The sequence below is a fragment of the Phalaenopsis equestris genome, unplaced genomic scaffold (assembly GCF_001263595.1).
Source record: "Phalaenopsis equestris unplaced genomic scaffold, ASM126359v1 Scaffold000468, whole genome shotgun sequence".
Classification (NCBI taxonomy): Eukaryota; Viridiplantae; Streptophyta; class Magnoliopsida; order Asparagales; family Orchidaceae; genus Phalaenopsis; species Phalaenopsis equestris.
Window position 1 is genome coordinate 102,764 of NW_018164909.1, and position 19,989 is coordinate 122,752.

At 37.0% G+C, this 19,989-nt stretch overlaps 1 protein-coding gene across 5 annotated transcripts in view; it reads left to right on the top strand.

Moving 5' to 3' along the window:
* LOC110027910 overlaps nucleotides 1-19,328 on the top strand; it is a 107,065-nt gene extending 87,737 nt beyond the window's left edge. For 4 of the 5 annotated variants that reach the window (XM_020729537.1, XM_020729538.1, XM_020729542.1 and 1 more), the window contains exons 17-18: nucleotides 18,958-19,051; nucleotides 19,129-19,328. In XM_020729537.1, coding sequence (XP_020585196.1) covers nucleotides 18,958-19,051; nucleotides 19,129-19,145 — 111 coding nt within the window. In that variant the 3' untranslated portion in view covers nucleotides 19,146-19,328. Of the gene's footprint in view, nucleotides 1-12,121; nucleotides 12,310-18,957; nucleotides 19,052-19,128 lie in introns of those variants that run through there. The other variant, XM_020729540.1, reaches the window with a different exon arrangement.
* The last annotated feature ends 661 nt before the right edge of the window (nucleotides 19,329-19,989 follow it).

Sequence of the window (19,989 nt, forward strand, 5' to 3'; positions counted from 1 at the left end):
AAGAAGGAAATCGGGGAGATTGACCCTAGAGGTGGTGAGATTCATGTTAAAGGTCAGTAAAGAACTCATACACGGAGGAAGAAGCAAACTAGGGAACAGAGTCTGCGGTGCCAATAAGTTCCTTGTCTCGGCTTTCCCAACTCTTGAGACACATACATCATCCACCTTTTATTCAAAACTTCTAATTGATTTTATTCCTCATCCATCCACTCCTAATCCCCCAACGTTAAGAATGACCACACACTCTCCCTCCCTTGGCGCGCGCGATATGCAGAACATCCTCCCGATCTTTTTGGGTGAAAACTTGACATTGCAAACTTTATTTTTTATTTTAACATCTCATGATGGTGCATTCATTACATCATTGGACTTTGTCTCTATACTCAAGTGTTAACAGGTTGCTAATGAGGATTCAAGGTGGAAAGTGACGATACATGAATAGTTTGGAGCTCTTAATAAAAATGGAACATGGGAGATCATACCACTATCAGCAGGCAGTTTGATGCAAGTGGATCTTCACTGTGAAACAAACTCTAGGAGAGAAGTTGAAGAGGTACTAAACACGACTAGTGGCAAAGAGGTACAATCAGACATGTGGTATTGACTACGATGAAACCTTTGCGCCATTCCCAAAGAAGAGCACGTTGAGGACACTGACTTATCTGATAGTGAATGGAGACTTCACCAACTCAATGTGAAGAATGTTTTTCTTCATGGGGAACTAATGGAGGATGTATGTATGGAGATACCACCAGGGTTCAGTACATTCCAGATAGTGGGTAAGGTGTGTAGGTGCAGAAATTCACTGTATGCCTTGTAGCAGTCTTCTCGAGCTTGGTTTGATAAGTTTAGAATAACGATGGTTGACATGGGATATCAGCAGATCACACGGTGTTCTTTTAGCAACATGAATGTAACACTATCGTACTTAACTGTGCATGTGGATGACAATTATCATTGGTGACAATGAAGTAGAGATTGTTCCACTAAAGGGAAGATTGGGGAAGCAATTTGAGATAAAGGATTCACGACAGCTCAAATACTTGTACAGTTTCTTCGATTGATCAGAAAGTCAAGCTCAGTATAGAGGTAGATGAATCGGTTGATCGTGAGAGGCATCAGAGGCTGGTGGGCCGCCTGATTTATCTGTGCTACACTCGCTCCGATATTTATTTTGCAGTAAGTGTGGTGCGTCGCTACATGCATGATCCAAAGAAGGGTTATATGGATGTAGTGTATCAGATTTTGAGGTATCTAAAGAGTGCACAAGGGAAATGGTTGATATTCGGGAATTGGCATGTAAATATTGAAGGCTTTTGTAATTTTGACTGGGCAATTTGTGTTGATGACAGACGGTCCACATCAACATACTGCATGTATTAGAATATTAGAATATTAATATTCAAATTTTTGTATTAATTGTTTTGATTTACTTTTATCTACTTTCTTTTTTTTCCTGTATTCTGTTTTGATTTGTTTCGTTACTAGTAGATTCTTTAATTGGTATTTATACTTTTCTTTGCATCAATAAGAAATTATCTTGGGTTCTATTCTAACACGGTATCAGAGCCAAGGATCTAACCCTATCTGCTGGCTCTTACTGCAGTTTTTCCCTGTATGATTTATTTTTGATTTTTTTCTGGAGCCGCTCTCATAAACAAAAATCTGTCGCCCCGTGGATACCAGTCGGGGAACCTTTCCCGTATGAATATCCCTTGTAAGTTGTCTTTCATCCCATGAAGCAGTCTCTTACAAATTAGAGGCAAAGTCGGCTCTTCCCGTGTAGCTATCTTCCATTTGGTAGAACTGACTTCCATCCCTTTAAGTAGTCTCCTGCAAATCAGAGGCAAATTCAGCTCTTCCTCCTGTTTCCGTAATATAAATATGATGAGTTACAACTTGCAATAGACAAGTTCGAGGAGTTGAAAAACTGATGTAGTAGAGTTCTGTGGCCTTTTCTCTATTTTCCTGTAAAATAAATCTGATGAGTTACAGGTTGCAATAGACAAGCTTGAAGTGTTGAAGAAATGTAGTAGAGTTTTGTGATTTCTTTTCTGCTCGGCTTTCCAACTCAGATAATGGTAATATTCCTCCAAACAGCTGGAACTGTATGATGTCTCACCAACATGACATCTCATTTGACTCAATCAGAGTCACGACAGATTTCTCCAGCAACGGGCTGTCATCAGAAGATGTTCTTGATTCCACTAGAGGATCAATTCCAACTTTCGTTTCTCTGCAGATTGGAGGACGAAAAAATAACATGAACTTTTTTATTATAACTCATAAACTAAACGACAATAATTTTATCTGATGGTCAAAGGATATAGGAAATTCGGTCATCTCAGTGGTGTGATTCGTGCACCTCCAAAGACTAACCTGACATATGGAGCATGGGAAGTGAAGAATTCTATGGTGATTTCGTGGCTGATGAATTTCATGGATACTTCTATTGGTTGATCATATATGTTCCTTCCTTTTGCTAGCGCCCTCTAAACGATAGTCCGTGATACTTACTCAGATGTAGGGAATTCAAGTCAACTCTATGAGGTATCTAAGAAAATTCGTGAGGCAAAACAATGATCGAGGATCGTGAACTTATAGTACAATGATCTTTTTGCATTATTGATGGAATGCGACATGTATTATGATTTCACTTGGGAATCTCTGACCGACCTATCTCTCTTCCAAAAAATTATCGAAAAGGACCGCATGTTCCAATTTTTAGCAGGGCTCAACAAAGATCTTGATGAAGTCTGGGGTCGTATCCTTGGCCGAGATCCTAGTTCTCCTACTTGTTGTTTTCACTGAGATTCGCTGCGAAGAGAGCTGGAGACATGTCATGCTTGTTGCGTCCACTCCATCTGTCGAAACATCCGCCATGGTTTTGAATAGTGCTCAACCCAGGTTTGTCACCTCACTTGCGTTTATTGTCACAAATTCAACCACACTCATGATAAATGTTGGAAACTCCACGGGAAACCTACATCAAAACCTTTGGCTAGATCTTTTGTTGCCAAGGATCTCGCTGCAGCTTCTGAATCCAACACAGTACAACCAGCCTATACCCAGAACAATCTAGAATCCTTCAGTTCTTTTAAAAGTCAATTGGAACACTCAGGGTCTGACTGGGGCGGTAGTGGAGGCGCGGCGCGGCGCGACGCGGTGTGGAGACGCAGAATTGCGTTGTTTGGGGTGGAGACGACAACCCGCGGCGGCGTGGTTTTCAGCATTTTAACGAAAACTCGCGCTGACGGCTCGAGCTCAAGGCCTGCTTTTCTTTGCAATATTTTTACTCGGGTGCCCTTTGCGTCTTCTGCCCTAACCCGCTCCCTTCTCATGTTTTCTCTTGTGCCCCACTCGTCCTCATCCCCCTTTTGCTTGGTTATTCTTCCGTGCCCTGTTTGTCCTCACCCCGCATTTTCTCGGTTATTCTCTTCTTTCTCTTCGTTCCCCGACACCTGTGACGATAGTTTTTAAACTGTTTGTTTCTTCTTCCGATATCCTTTATCCCTAATCTTTTCTTGGTTGATTACTTTGTTAGCCGTATTGGGTTCTTCTGCTCACTTGGTGGATTTTCTTGATGGGTTTCGTCTATGTGGATTTGCTTGGTGGATTGCTCTGTTAGTCGTATTGTTTTTTGTTGTTTTCTTGGTGGATTTTTTTAACAGGTTTCAGCTGTGTGGATTTGCTTGGTGGAGGTGTGGAGGTGTGGTGGTGTGTGGATGTGTTGTTGTGGCGTGATATTTGATAGGGGATAACTATTTAGCATGCTTTTCATTTACATATTTTAACCAGCATGAATGAACCATGAATGAACTTATCAAATTACAAAATGTGATATTTACACTTACAACACATTGGTGTCACAAATATATGCATGAAAGGTGAATTTCACTTTTAAGAAGGCAATGATGGTGGTATGTTTGATATGATAATAAAGATTTGATTGGTATGCATGTTATGTGTAGCAGAAAATTGAGTCTTATAAAATTTAACTCTAAAATGAAAGAGTTAAATTGCCTTAGTTGGAAATGAAACCAACTTTCATAGTTCTATTTTTTCTATATACTTATTTATATGGTAGATTGATCGTTGAATGTATAATAGAAAGATCTTGCCACATATTTAAAACCTTTTCACATGATTGGGTGTGATGTTTTTTTTTTTTTTGTAATATGGTTTTTTCAAACACATGCAAGAAATAAAAATAGTTTTTCTCTAAATTCAATTGATACAGGATAACTGTCTTGCATGCTCTTTATTTACATATTCCAACTAGCTTGAATGGACAATGAATGGACTCATCAAATTACAATGTATGATATTTACACTTACAATACCTTGATATTACAAATGTACGCATGAAAGGTGTCTATCACTTTTAAGAAGGCAATGATTGTGGTATGTTTGATATGATAATAAAGATTTGATTGGTGTGCATGTTATGTGCTGCAGGAAATTGCGTCCTATAAAATTTAGCTCTGAAATGAAAGAGTTAGATTACCTCAGTTGGAAATGAAACCAACTTTCACAGTTCTAGATTAATCATTGAGTGTACCATATATTTAAAATCTTGCCACATGATGAGGTGTAATATTTTTTTCCTAGTATGGTTTTTCAAACATCAAACAGAAAAAAATATTTTTTTCTCTAAACTCAATTAATAAAGGATAGTTATCTTGCCTACTTTTCATTTAGATACTTTAACTAGGATGAATGAACCATTAATAGACTCGTCAAATTACAAAGTGTGATATTTACACTTACAATGCCTTGGTATTACAAATATATGCATGAAATAAGTATATCACTTTTAAAAAAGCAATGATTGTGGTATTTTGGATATGATAATAAAGATTTGATTGGTATGCATGATATGTGTTGCAGAAAGTTGAGCCTTATAAAATTTAGCTCTGAAATGAAAGAGCTAAATTGCCTCAGTTGGCAATGAACCAACTTTCACAGTTTTATTTTTTCTTTATAATTATTTATATGGTAGATTGATTACTAAATGTACAATAGAAATATCTTGTCACATATTTAAAACTTTGTCACATTATGGATTGTAATATTTTTTTTGGTGGGCTTTGCATGTGTAGAAGTGTTTGCAGCAATGAAGAACTGGTGTTGGATTTGTTTTTGAGTTGAGCATGTGTTGGATTTGTTACGGTGTGTCGTGGCACTGTGGTGTGGTGGTTTACCCTTACCCACTTGGTGTCGTGGTGTGGTGGTTTGTTTTTAGTGGATTTGCTTTTGGAGCGTTGTTTTTATGATGGGGTTTGCATCTGTGAATAGTGTTATGGCAGGGTTTGCTTGTGCAGTGGTGTGGTGTGTGCATGTGCATACTTCGCTGCATTTTTTATTTATGTAACTTTATTTTTTTCATTATAGTAATACAATTGTTAAGACTAAAGTTGCTGATACACCCGTATGTTTGACAGAGAAACAAAAATAATATTTTGTGACATTTGCTTCAAGGAGATCAATGTAGGAAATAGGCCTACAACCTACTTCAATAAGGAAAAATGACAAAATATTATGAGTAAATTCAAATAAAATACAGGTATATAATAGGATATGCTGCAATCAAAGAACAAGTGGGATCCGTTTAAGAAGGATTGAAAAATTTGGAGGGAATTTAAACAATGATCAACAGCCTTGAGGTTGGATTCGGTGATGTGTACCATTGATGCTCCCGAAGTGGGTAGAAAGACTTGTGGTAAACTTATTTGACATGCCCTCTAATTTGGTCAATTTCATTTTATTTTTAAATTTAAGTAGATGTTATGAATTTGTAGGTGGTGTCTGCTGCAATGAAATTTAAAATCAGTAGACTTGATCCTGAGTTAGAAAAGAAGTTGGATCGAATGTTTGGGGGTGTCGTTGCTACGGGCATCAATGCATGTGTCCCCCAGTGAGACAGGGTTTGGTGAATTCCCCAAGAACTAGGAGTCGACCAATCGGGTGATTCCACTGAAGTCCCCAGCCCAGACCTCCATGAACTTGAGTCCATTTGTCGTTCTAAACACCCTCGGGTTGAGAATAAAAAGAAAGTGGGAGTTGTTTTCCTTATAAATCAATATCACAGCTCTGGCTACATGTAGTGTTGAATCCAACACATCTCAAACAACTCTATCAACTAGGTTTTAGCAAATTCTGAATGAAAATATGGAAATTTATGAGTTGCCACTGTACTTGTTTGCCATAAAATTGCTTGAAGATCTGATCAGTAGAGATTTTTTGTCAAGATGCCCGAAGAATGTAGGGTGGCGTATCTACTACATTTTTATAATCGCAGGAATATTTGAGAGACTTTTTTTATTTATAATCACTCAGGACATTTATGTTTTTGTATTGTTTATCGTTTTGCTATGGATATTTTAACTGCTTGGGACATGGCTTATTCAGTGATGTTTATATGTTTATGCTTATATGCTTATTGCATTGTTCGTAGCCCTAATATAATTGTTGTAATTTATTGCTACTTCTGTGTCAGCCGGTACGATACTGATATACATGGATGTAATCAGAAAAATGCACAGGAGAGTTGCAGCTGTCGTATGTTTGATGTTGAATATTATAACTCGTACATAGATTGCCTCACTTGAATGACATCCTCATATGTTGCAGGCAAATGCATTGGGGAGTTGCGTGTGTGTCACCCAACAAGATTTAGCAATATATTCTGCATGACACAAATAATATTCAACGATCTGTTGGAACCACCTAGAAATCATGGATTTCATGGTTCTTCCAAAATGATTTCACGAGAGGTGTTGGCGATTACCCTTTACATATTATCGCAAAATGAATCAATGCGAAAAGCAATTGATTGATTTCAGCACTCTGAAACAATTTGCAGACATTTCTCAGTGGGGTTGAAGACATTTATGAGTTATTCTTCACAAATCATAGAACCAGCAGATCCAACGTTCGAACGGATCACCATAGAGATTTCACACGATGCACGTAGATGTTCTTTAAGGTAATGTTTTAAATTTATTACATCCAATTTATAAAAAAATAACGTTATCTTCTAAACTCATCATTATCTTTCTAGATTTGTATTGGAGTAATTGATGGACTACACGTTGATGCACGTTCTCCAAATAATAAGATCGCATTCGTCGTTGGTTGCGGGTCAGCGATGCAGAATGTCATGGTCGTATACGACTTCAACATGTGCTTCAATTTTTTCATTCACTTTTACCTCACAACTAATTATTAAATGCATATCAGGTAAATACTACTTAGTTGATGCTGGATATTCGTTGTAGCGTGGATATCTCATGCCCTATCTTGATATGACATACTATATATCTGACTTTGAGCGAGCAAACAATGTAACATAAGACTGAAAATAAATGTTAAATAAAAGACATTCCTCCTTATGCAGTTTCATTGAGTGGATTTTCGGTGTTTGGAAGAATAAATTGGTTATATTCCGTGATATGTCATCTTATCTGTTTCTCAACGACATTACTTCCGTAGGGCGGATGAGGATCATGAGTATGTACCTGTCGAGACATTTGAGTATTGTCTTGGACATTTTGTCACAGCTTGAGAATAATGCTTCCACCACTTGTACTAAACACATGAAAGGTGTAAGCGAGATGACAGAGTTGATGAAACAAATTACTGATTCGATTGTAGGAGGGTGATTGAAGTATTTATTATTTTATTATTTATACATTGTTCAATACTATTTGTATTTTATTCAGTGTCTGTTTATTTGTAAGTATTTTTTTTCTTTATCATTTCATTTGTTTTTCTTTTGGTGGGGTTGAGAGACTCACGATGAGACGTTTGATCTTATGAGTTCTTCTGGATGGTCTGTTAGTCGTTGTTAGTAGGTGTCACATTTGAAATTCTATTGAAGACAACAAAGTTTCTATTTTCTTTTCGGTGCAGCGGTTTTTGAGGTTTTTTTGGATGACATTTTTTGGTGATATGCATATGTGATACATAAGTTTGGTATTACGTGAGTTAAAGACAACCAAGTACCATTTTTTTACAAATTTTGTTGTTTTATTGTAGTGACAGATTTGTTGATTGGTATATTGAATTTTCTGAGAATTAATTATGGTCTGCGCAAAACCATAATTAATTAATTCTTTTATGAATTTAAACTGTTATTATCACTAACATATTGTATTTTAAACAATGCAGGAAAGATGAGCTTTAGGATTTCTATGACCTCTCGAGTATTGTTGTGTGTGTACTTCAAACTTCCTTACTGACGTCGCGTCTTTACAGGTGCCCGCGGAGAATCATGGAGGAGTGTGACTTTTTTCGATGGGGAGAGTCTGACGGATTCCACCACCTAGAGTGATCAGGAATGAATAATATTACTAGAGGACGACGTAACTCGTGATATACGCAGTCAACTTTTTAAAAATAATACTCATATTTTTAAAGATAATTTTAATAGTTTTTTTCTTTATTTTATTAATCATAATACTTATTATTAAGTGAGATATATATATTTTTTTATATTCTTTTGAAGTGAATTTTTACTTCTCAAGTACCAAATATATTACTATGACAGTTCTGTCACAAAAAATATTACTACACAGTGGCAGAATGGTCATTTGTTCCGAAACGGCTGTCGCACAGCTATTTTCATACTGCAGAAAAGAAATAGCCACCCAGCTTATCCTCAGCAACTTCCTGGGGCAGCTGCCCTTAATTAAGTTACTTGGGTCCAATCCACTCTCTTACGGCTTGTTGACCTCCCATATTCGTTAAGGTACCAATCCTATAATACTCACTTTTTTTGCCCTTATTAGTCCATGGATCATTGATTCCGGTGCAACTAACCACATAATTAGAAGCTCTCAAGCCATCTCAACATACAATCTTTGCTCGAAAAGATACTGTTAAAATTGCTGACGAGTCTCAGAATTCTATTGCTGGTAAAGGGTATGCTCTTTCAACAACATGTTTAATTCTGGAATTTGTGTTATATGTACCTCTGTTGAAGTGTAAACTTTTACCTGTCAGTAGGTTGACACATGACATTGATTGCGTTGCTCATTTTTCCTCTGATATTTTTGTCTTTTTGGATCATCATTTGGGGAGGATAATTGGAACTGCTAAGCCGCTAAGTGGGCTCTACTTATCCCCTAAGAAAAGCACAGAGAATGAGGACACTCTGTCCAGTAGTTACAGTTTATCTCAGTTCATTGAATGTCCTATTGTTTTGTTACACTGTCGTTTGAGTCATCCTAGTTTCTACTATCTAAAACAATTATTTATGTTTATGTTGACAATAAAAATATTTTTAATTTCAAATGTGCTCAACTAGCTAAACATCATCGACTTTCTTGCCTACCCCACAATTATACATCTTTCGCTCACTTCTCTCTTATTCATAGTAACTTATTGGGAACCTCTTGCACTCTTAGCTACACCAATAAACAACAGTTCCTTACTTTGATTGACGACCACACTTAGATGACACGTGTCTATATTTTAATTAAATACATCTGAAGTTGATATCACTTTAAAAAATTTTCACTTCTTCATTTTGACCAACTATTCAAGTCTTTCGGACTAATAATGATCGTGAATTTTTTAATTCTATATTAGTAGAATTCTTGATAAGTAAGGGCATCCTCAGTCATAGTTCATTTACCAACACTCTTCTACAAAATAGGATAGTTGAGAGTAAAAATCAACATCTCCTCAATGTTACTCACTCAATTGTGTTTCACTCTAATGCCCAATTCTTTTCTAAAATGATGTCATTCTTATTGTCACTTATCTCATCGACAGAATTCTCTAAAAAATTCACAACTTTCATACATCTTTAGCTATCTTGAGATTTTGCTTTCCTATCAATCGGTTCTTCTCCACTTAGATCGCAAAATTTCTGAATGTACACCTTTGTTTGGAACACAGCCCCAACTCAGAGTAAACTTGATCTCAGGTCTATAAAATATCTTTTCCTCAGATGCTCTGCCACTCAAAACGGATATTAGTCCGTTGTCCCTACCACAAGTAAGGTTTATGTGAGTTCTGATGTCTCATTTTTTTAAAAGTGTTCCCTACTTTTCTAACTTGGCCTTCAGTGAGGGGGAGATAGTGTTCTTGAACACTATTCATTACCCTACCTCTGTGGATGTTCCTCTCATGTCACCTACCATCGAGGAACCTTCTGTCCCTTTGTTTCCACTCACTTCTCCTACCATCAATGAGCCTTTTGTCCCTTTGGTTCCACCTGCACATCCTCTCACTTTCATGTCTATACTCGACGCACTCATTCTGATGCACCTACTCTGGAGATCGCTAAACCCTTATTAGACCCTGATTCGCCTCCGGACAGCATCCCCAAGATTGCTCATACTCCAAATGAGAAATTCAGTTGCTCTAGTAAGGTACGCAATCAGACATACTTTTTCTATGCCTTGACAAACTATGTCTATTCGTACATTATCAACAACCTACAGAGCATTTGCTACGATCCCGACCAATCATTAGCTTCCATCTACTATTGAGGTTGCCTTAGTAGACCAAGCCTAAAATGTTGTTATAGAAGCGATGAATGTCCTTCAGTAGAACCATATTTGGGACATTATCTTCCAAGGGGCAAGAAAGCAGTGGGATATCGATGGATTTTAGCATCAAGTTTAAATTTGATAGATCCTTTGAATGCAACAAGACACGGTTGGTTGTCAAAGGGTACTCACAGACCTACGGAGTTAACCATAAAGAGATTTGCTCTAGTTGCTAAATTAAACGCCATTCGAGTCCTCTTATTCTCTACAATGAATCTGGATTGTCTTTATTTTAGCTTGATGTCAAGAATGCATTCCTGAATGACAATCTTGCCGAAGAAGTTTATATGGCTCTTCCTCCAGACTTTGACTCCACAACCTCCCAAAGGCAAGCATGCAGACTGCGGAAATCCCTCTATGGATAAAAGTGGGTATGGGTCGGAAAATTCACAAAAGCGATGGCAGGCCATGGATTCACGCAGGCTCAATCAGACAACACTCTATTCTTCTGACATTCCTCAAGTGACCACGTAGCTATTTTTATTGTCTATGTTGACGTTATTGTTCTCACAAGTAATGATCTACCAACATTAGAGTTTGAATGACATTTTTGCTGCTTTCTTTGAAATGAAGGACTTGGGATTTCTCTGATACTTTTTTGGCATGGAAGTTACTCAGTCATCTCAGGGTATTTGTCTGTTTCTGCGGAAATATGTGATTGATTTTTGAACAAAGAACCTGTGCAAACCAGTGGATGTCCTGATGGATCCAAATGAAAAACTTATTGATGTTCCTAATGCAGTTTTTATAAACAAGTCTCACTACTAGCGTCTTGTTGGGAAACTCATCTACCTTGCCCATACACACCCTGACATATGCCACATAGTTGGGATAATCGGTTAATTCATGCATGATCCTTATAAGCACCACCTCTAAGTTGTCCACCGGATTCTCCACTATTTAAAAGGCACACCAGACTCAAATTTATTTTTTTCCTATCATATCTCTTGTTTTATTGTAGTTTACACAGACGCAAATTAGGTCGGGTGCATCCATGATCAGCGATCGACCTTGGGGTATTGCTCATTTGTGTGGGAAAACTGGTCACGTGGAAAAACAATAATCAGTCTGTAGTTGCTCACAGCAGTGCAGAAGTCAAATTTCAGTCCATGTCCCTAGGAATTTGTGACGCTCTCTGATTAGACATCATGCTCCACGAACTACGCATGACAGTCTCCGCTCCGCTACAGTTGTTCTGTGATAACAAAGCTACCATTAGCATTGCTCACAACTCGGTCCAACATGATTGCACCAAACACATTGAGATTGATCGTCACTTTAGTAAGGAAAAGCTGGAGTCTGGGGAAATTTGTGTTCTGTTTGTGCCATGTGGTAGCTAGTTGGCAGATATTCTCACAAAAAAACTTTCTTTGACCATTGTTTGATAATTTCAAGTTCAAGTTGAACATGAAAACCCTAAACCCTTCAACTTGAGGGGGAGTATTAGATTATTAGAATATTAATATTTAGATTTTTGTGTTAATTGCTGTAATTGGTATTTACACCCTTCGCATCAATAAGAAATCATCTTGGTTTCTATTCTAAATGCATGTTTGTAGGTGGCAACTTGGTATCGTGGAGGAGCAAGAAATATTCAGGTGTAGCAAGATCGACAGCAGAGGCAGAATACTGGGACATGACCTTTGCTGAGATAATGTGGTTGAAAGCCTTGTTGGTTGAACTCAAAGTGAATCAGGGGACTCAAATGAAGTTGTGGTGTGACAATAAGTATGCAATTAGCATTTTTAACAACCCGATGCAACATGATAGAATCAAACATGCAGAGATTGATAGGTTCTTCATCACAGAAAATCTGAATAACAGACTACTGGAGCTATGCCATGCAGACACTTGAGAGCAAGTGGCTGACTACCTCACCAAAGGAGTTAGCTTATTAGATTTGTCTAGGTTATGTGCAAGATTGGCTTAGTGAATTTTTTTTGCCCATCATGTTGGGAGTGTTGAGATTTGTATCTAATATAGGGTCCTATTTGTAAATAGATAAAGTCTAGGAATTTATTTGTAAATGTTTTAACTGGTAAGGCTTTATATAAGCCCGTCATCAATGAAATCGTTGGTTTTTATGAGCAATAATTTCTATTAAAATACTTTGTATTAGAATTTAGGGGTATTTTGCTTATGAGATTCCCTTTGGTTGAGATTTTCTATTAACACAACCATCATTAAGGTGTCTGAATATGTATTTTCCTCTTAGATTTTATCAGCTCCGATCGTTCGTTAGCATAGGATTGAGTTCATGATTTATATTAACTGTGTTTGCTTAGGCACTTGTGTTTTTGATCTTTTCGACTTTACTCCATTTTGCAGAGGATTAGGTATGTTGATTTGATTCGGATTTGCTTTGTTAGCATCGGTTTAAAATGCAATCTGTTATTGTTATTTTCTTGTAATTTATTTGGAAGTTTATTGTTTGATTACCCATGTTGGTGCTCAAATTTTGTCGATTCGAGCCTTGGGACGTGGAGAGTTGGATTTCAAATGTGAAACTTGTGGTTCTGCCTTCTAAGCAGTGACATTTGAGAGTGTGCATGATTATTAATATGAATTTCAAAAAATAGTTCGTAAAATAGATAATGATCACACATCTTTGGAGTGATTACACGTTTGATGTAGAATAAATTTATATTATTTTATTTTTAGTCCTCACAACATTCTCAGATTTTTGTTCAAATATTATTTTACTTTTCGGAGCACACGCAAACTTTTTTTATCTTTTAGCTACAGGCATTAATAAGTTTATTAGAGCCCTTCCATAGCATTGTTGTCATTTGATGCGCTTTCATTATTTTTGAAGAGGTGCATTTAAGTTGATAGTTTCGTAACACATATATGCCTTGTTTGACGTGGTGAGATGAAGATTAATATAGATTTTCATAGCGCATTGTTATAGAGGACTCAAGCTGCTAAACATATATGCTTATACTTTTTTTTTTACAAGATGGGAAATTTTTTTGTAAAATTTTTATGTTGGTTCAATGGTTCTTAAACGCCTTTCCAAGCATGGTCGTAGTGTTTACCCTATGATTATATGTATTTATTCGGCATGGTAGGCAGACCTAGATTTTTTAATTTTCTCTTACAAAGGTGATGATGTTGAAATGTTGCCAAAAGTCAAACTGACACGCAGGCATAACAAGATTAAAGTAGCACTTATAAGCACGATAAGTATGCCATACGGTTGGTGAGAAAATTTGAGTATGGTCTACATTTTTTGTGCAAATCCTTTTGCTACAAATCTAGCTTTGAACCTTGGCTTTTCTATTATAGGCATTCATGCTCGGAAAAAATTTTGCATATAGAGTTCGGATACAGTCCTGCGTCTGGACTCTAATAAAACAATGTCAAGTGTATTTCAGTGGGCTCTCCTTTAAAAAAATTATAAAATTACGAGTCGAAATACAAGCATTTTTTAAAATTTTGCACACTTGGCTTAATTTTTTGATGTTCGGACGCAGAGCTGCGTCCGGACTCCGTATGTAAAATTTTCTCCCATCCTCGTCAATTATTTGGATCCAACAATCTTTTTATTTCCTATCATTTCTACTTTCTCGTCAATATTATTCTTTTCAAGATAGATTAATTCCTTATTCATTGCATGCTATCGTTTGTTTTTTTATGCACTTTTATGGCTTTTTTTTAAAAAAAAATTTGAAGTTTTGCTTATAACTTGTTAGAAAACCAACCACAAATGCATAAGAAAAGATATCTGCTTGCTTAACTATTGTGGTGCTTAAACCATTCTCTGAATCTTTGATTATCAAATCAAATGTTCTTTGCATTTTTAAACATTGTGAGAACCTCGCTCTCGCGTGGTCATCGCAAAGCCCCGCATCAGTCTCCCTTGGTTGGGAGAGCTTCGACCTCATTCGTCGAAGCTTTGGATTCTCGTCGGTCGTTGCTGGATCCTACTGGCGACTTTGCTTGCTACCAAAGCATTTTAGGAGCTTTTTTCAATTGCAAGCATATCTCTCTATCGTTCTTTTCTAGGTTTGGTATAATCTGAGCCAAAGGTACACCACTATGTAGGTTCTCTTGATTTAAATTGAACAAGTAAATATTTCATATGCTTCCTATCTATATGACAAGTTGAGCTTCAGCTAGGTTGAGGGTTTGCAAGAGTTTGGTTGATGGGACTCTTGAAGTTTTGGAGAACTGACATCTTCTACTGTGTTTCAATAGCAAAGTTTTACATTGGTTTTTCGTCTCTTAATATAAAACACTGGGGGTTGTAATCTTATGTGATATTATCACTCGATCATTACTAAAATCATCCACTGAAATTTTAAATTCTGCATCTTCAAGTCTGTGAGATCTTAATTTGTCTCAACAAAAAGTTCTCCTTCTTCTAGGTGAGTAGAAACCAAAATTTCATAAAAAATTCTATATTCCTTTTAATCACATGTAGGAAAGACATTGGATGTATCCACGAGCAAGGAAGGTCTACGAGGGAAGATTTCATTGGATGAAAGTTCTCTTTTGAACTGTTCGTCAGTGTTTGCAGTGTCTTTTTCCCAAATTTCGATAACACCCTGCTCAGTGAAATAGATCACTCATCTGGTTGTGCACTCTGCTTCAACATATACAAATATGTGGCTCTTGCCATATTTTCTGGCTGTGACAGACTTGCAGATTGGTTTCGTCGGATAGTAGCCAGAGGGGTCGCTTGGTGCTGCGGTCTCTCTACTTCGGACGCTAGAGTGCAACTTTTTTGAGGTAGTAAGTTGGTAGAAACTGGTCATGTGTTTTCCGCTTTGTCTTCATATTTTCTTGTTCTCCCCTTTGACCTTTCGGATCACAGTTGAGGGGAGCTTTCCTTTGGATTTCATCTTTCATGTCTGTAATCCACGGTCAAATTTGGCGGATCACTCGGCATATCTCTTTTCGGGAAGGCTCGGGCATGTATCTCAATGGTGGTATCGCTAGGGTTTAGAAATAGGAAGGAAAAAATTTTAGTGGAGTTGAAAGAGGGTAAAAATAATTGTGTAAAGGTTGCTGGTATTACAAATCAGTGGGGGGAATTAGGCTGAGGAGCATGTGGCAGTGGAAATGGTAGTGGGTGGTAGGAAGGAAATTTTATGAGTTATGACGGACATTAGAGAACCCTAGGATAGAACTATAGTTGTGTTAGTTCTGATACCAAATGATACTGAAACTAGCGGGAAAAACAGTGGAAACACAAAAGAAAACTTTCATTAATATTAAAATAGGGTTACAACACACAAAATGAAAATAGCATCACCAACACATAAAACGACACAACAAACACCTCGAATGCATCTCAAGGGAAGTGGAGGTTGCTAGGTGGATCGGAAGGACTAGCAGGGGTGGCGCGGTGAAGGCGAGGTGAGAAAAAAGCAGGAAAAGCTAGAGGGCTGGTTGTCCTGTGTGGATGCAACAAGAAATTGGGAGAGAAACAGCGGGAGCAGCAAAGGTTAGCTGTCCCGGGGCGGTGGCAGCAAGGATGGGTGGGTCGGCAATGATGTAGCGGGAGCAGCAAAGGTTAGCTGTCCCGGGGTGGTGGCAGCAAGGATGGGTGGGTCGGCAATGATGTAGCAAAGAGGTGGAAAGATGTGGGCCGTTTGGGGTGGCTGGAAGGTATTGAAAAGCAAGATATACAATTGAAAACTGTAACAAGAAATATACAATCACCACCAGAGAGAGGGATACAACCAGAGCACCACCCTAACAATCAAATACAATCCTTGGGGGGGAAGAAGACTCCGCATAGGAAATATGAAATTAAACACAGCCATGACTAACCCTAAACTCCCGAAACAAGCATATTAATAGACTCCTATTGATGAAGAAAAGGAATGAACTAAAGAAGGAAGCTTCCACACACACGAAAGGGGTACGGGGGCAAGAAATAACCATTAGGATACTTTCATATGAGGAAGTAAAAAAGGTAGGAGAGGGGTGCCAAAGGCTGAGCTTCCACACACACGAAAGTGGTAGGGGGGCAAGAAATAACCATTAGGATACTTTCATATGAAGAAGTAAAAAAGGTAGGAGAGGGGTGCCAAAGGCTGCTCGCCCCATCAAAACTCCCGCCTCAGGCCGCTAGGCCTGGCTGCACCCCAAACCGGCCTCAATTGGGTTGGTCGGTTCACTTTCTGGAGTTCTTGATTCCGTATTCCTGCTACAGGAGAACTCCACTCCTGCGTGGTCACCGCAAAGCCCTACATCAAGCACTCTATGTTTCATCCATTCCTAGACTTGCTTTGTCATTGTTTGAGATTCTTCTATTACCATTGCCATTTGTTCGAATACTCCTAAAGACTTCAGCCCTTATTTAATGTAAATATTTTTTCAATATCTCTTTTTCGAACCTCTTACATATCTTGAAATCATTTAAATTCTCTCTCAAAGTTCTTATAGAATTGCTTACAACAAATCTCCTTGGTTCCTAACTATTTGATAATGAGTCCAACATAACTAAAGCACATACCTCTTAATAAAATTTAGTATCCAATGAGACCAATTGATTCATGATATGTTGAAGGTATTTCACCGCTAAATTATATTAACCCACTGGATTAGGGAAATTTAAAATGTTCATGATAATGTTTAGGTGAAAAGTAGAAACAGTTGAACCATTGGTAACCTTACCAGGAAAATACCAAAAAAAAAATAATAATAATAAAAAAATCAATACACCCTCAATAAAATAACCAAATTTTGGTACTTTTTGTGGGCTTTGCCCAAAATCTCCCAGAGAACTCCTTGCCCCTCTTCCCATCCCTAAGGTAACCTTACCAGGAAGTCACCCATGGTTAAGCTTGGGTGGTGCATTTTCTTTGTGGATTATAATCTAGGCTACACGGCTTAACGAGAGAGGTGGTCTTTGTGGAAAAAAATATAGTAGGCCTATATCATCTCAGATGTCTTTTCAAGAATGCCTGCAAAAATCAATAATTGAAAGAAAGCATTAATATATGGTATAATCTAGAGAAAATGATGTATGTTATTTTTCTTGTACGGTACTCAAGGAATTCACTTTTTACCAGGCACTATAAGATGAAAGAAAAAATTTGATTGCCTCAATTCTTCCATTTATAAATTTAAAAGTACTTTTTTAGAGTAGTCCATATATTTCTGTAAGTTCAAATTTTCGCAATTGCTCCAGTAGACGAAGAGAAGCAATGAAAAATGGTGCTGGATATTGTCATGACGAGTACACAAAGCATTATTCCAAATCGCGTTAAATAGAATCACGGTTAAAATTTTATTTCTTTAGTGTAAAAGCGTTCATTCTACTCCCTGTAGCGAAATTGAAACCATTAAAAACAAGCTATCCATGCAAATATAGAAACATTTGAACCACTGGATCAGAAAGATTTAAAAAGTTCTCCAACAAAATCAATCACACCGAACCATGGATTAGATTTCCAAAGAATATCTCTCCTTACTATAGGTATTCATCATCTTATGCTGGAAGTTAGAAGATAAAATTAATACAATGAAAATGGTATATAGCCTGTTAGTTTGCTTTTTTCAATCCACGACTAATTTTGAGTGTTCGTTTTCAAATCTCCAACCTTGTGCACTTGAGCTTGCCTTTTTTTTTTAATTTATTATTTTATTTTAAAATTATTTTCATCTATAGGACTTCTTAGTTGTTATGTGGTAGTGAAGTATTATACTCTATCTTGCATGGTCACCTCAGCCGGACTCATTTGTGTGTTATTACTGCAATTCTTATGCTTAAGCTTTTCACATTTGAACACTTAGGAGAATTAGTGTTGTTTCTAACCATGTTTCTCTTTTTTGAAGTACCGTAAAAGTGGCTGATGCATTGAGTAAATTATTTTTGACATAGAACGCAATCCACAAAGCTTGAAGTAGCTTTTCCCTAACATCTTGTGTGGGCCTAGAATCATTTTACTTGTGTTCATCATTTGAAATGTGTGCAACCCCCATCTTTAAGCATTCTTTAATTGATACTTAGATTGTATGCTTTGTTTATATGCAAGATCGATTCAAGCTCATTAAACTGAAAAATTAGATGTACAAATTTTATGGCACAAATTTTTTTCTTATTTTATGATAAAAATTTCCTTGCTTAGTGACTATATGCTTTAGACTTCTAAGCTTATATAAATAAAATGCAGCAAGATATATTTTCTTGTGGTGAAAATAATTTATAAGGAAAAATTTTCTTTCGGATAAAATTTGTTTTTGGAATCATATACCCAGCTTTCTTTGTTTTGTCCATTGTAGTAAAAGCTCAATTTTTGGCTTCCAGTGGCGTATTGGCATATTGATTTGTTCTTAATATTTGAAGTTTCCTTTGTGTTGGCCATTTTTGTAACTTGGAACTTTCAAACTGATAGTACTATTGCATTTTTTAATTTATTTGAGTTTCATTTTTCAGCTTCTCGAGGGCCTTCAAAGCTCTCTAGTAATTTCAAAGATTATAAATGTTTCTCATGAGAGAAAGCCTAGTAGAGGTGGATCAACCTCAAAAGGTAGGTTTGTTTATCATTAGAAGAGCTTTTTTTGCCTGAAATATTAAAGCCATTGAAATATTTGGTGATTTCAACAGGACACAAGCTTGTTTGAAAAGGAGGCTTGCTCTAGGAGATATTGTCAGAACTACTGTATATACAAATAACAAGGTTTATCCATGTAAGGCTCTGTACATTATTATAGTTTGTTTTAGAAGTGAGTCATGAAGCTGTCTTCCGAAATGATCCATTGTAAAATGCACCAGTTAAAGGTTATTTATGCTCGTCTTTTTTCAAATTCCATGACCAACCCGACACCTGGAATTTTCTCTATGTTATTATGTGTTGAACCTTGTGGAAATAGCATGTAGGCACAGGAATTTTTTGCTGCAGGGTTGTCGATTTGTTATCTTTGATGAGCTAACTGGATTTTTTTCCATTTTATCTGTTTCGTGATATGCATTCTAATGCCCCCCTCGACTATCTCTATAAATCCATCATAGTTTTAAATGATTTGTTTTAATTTGTTCCTTGTTTATGTTTTCGCCCAGGATATGCTTTCGGAATGATGATCCTTGTCGTGTGCTTTTCATGGCCAGAAATTGGCCCTAGAATAAATAATCCATGTATTTTGGACGTATGCTGCCGTCGCTTATGGCTTATATTTATATATTAAATTAGTATTTGCTGATAACTGGTACTCGCCATATCACGGTGTTTTTCAATGGCCCGCTTTCAGCTATTTACTTCCCACACACGCATGGAGTCTTTTTAACGAGAAATTATTTCATAAGTAGTACCTATATATCTCTATGTGCGGACTCTAGTAATATATGTACGTGCTACGTATGAAATAATTTCTCTTAACGGTACCATCGAGTCTAGAAAATTCAAACTAAGCATCTGGTTCCTTTCCTTCAATAGTCCCGTGGAGGAACATGATTCATCTTCATTCTGAA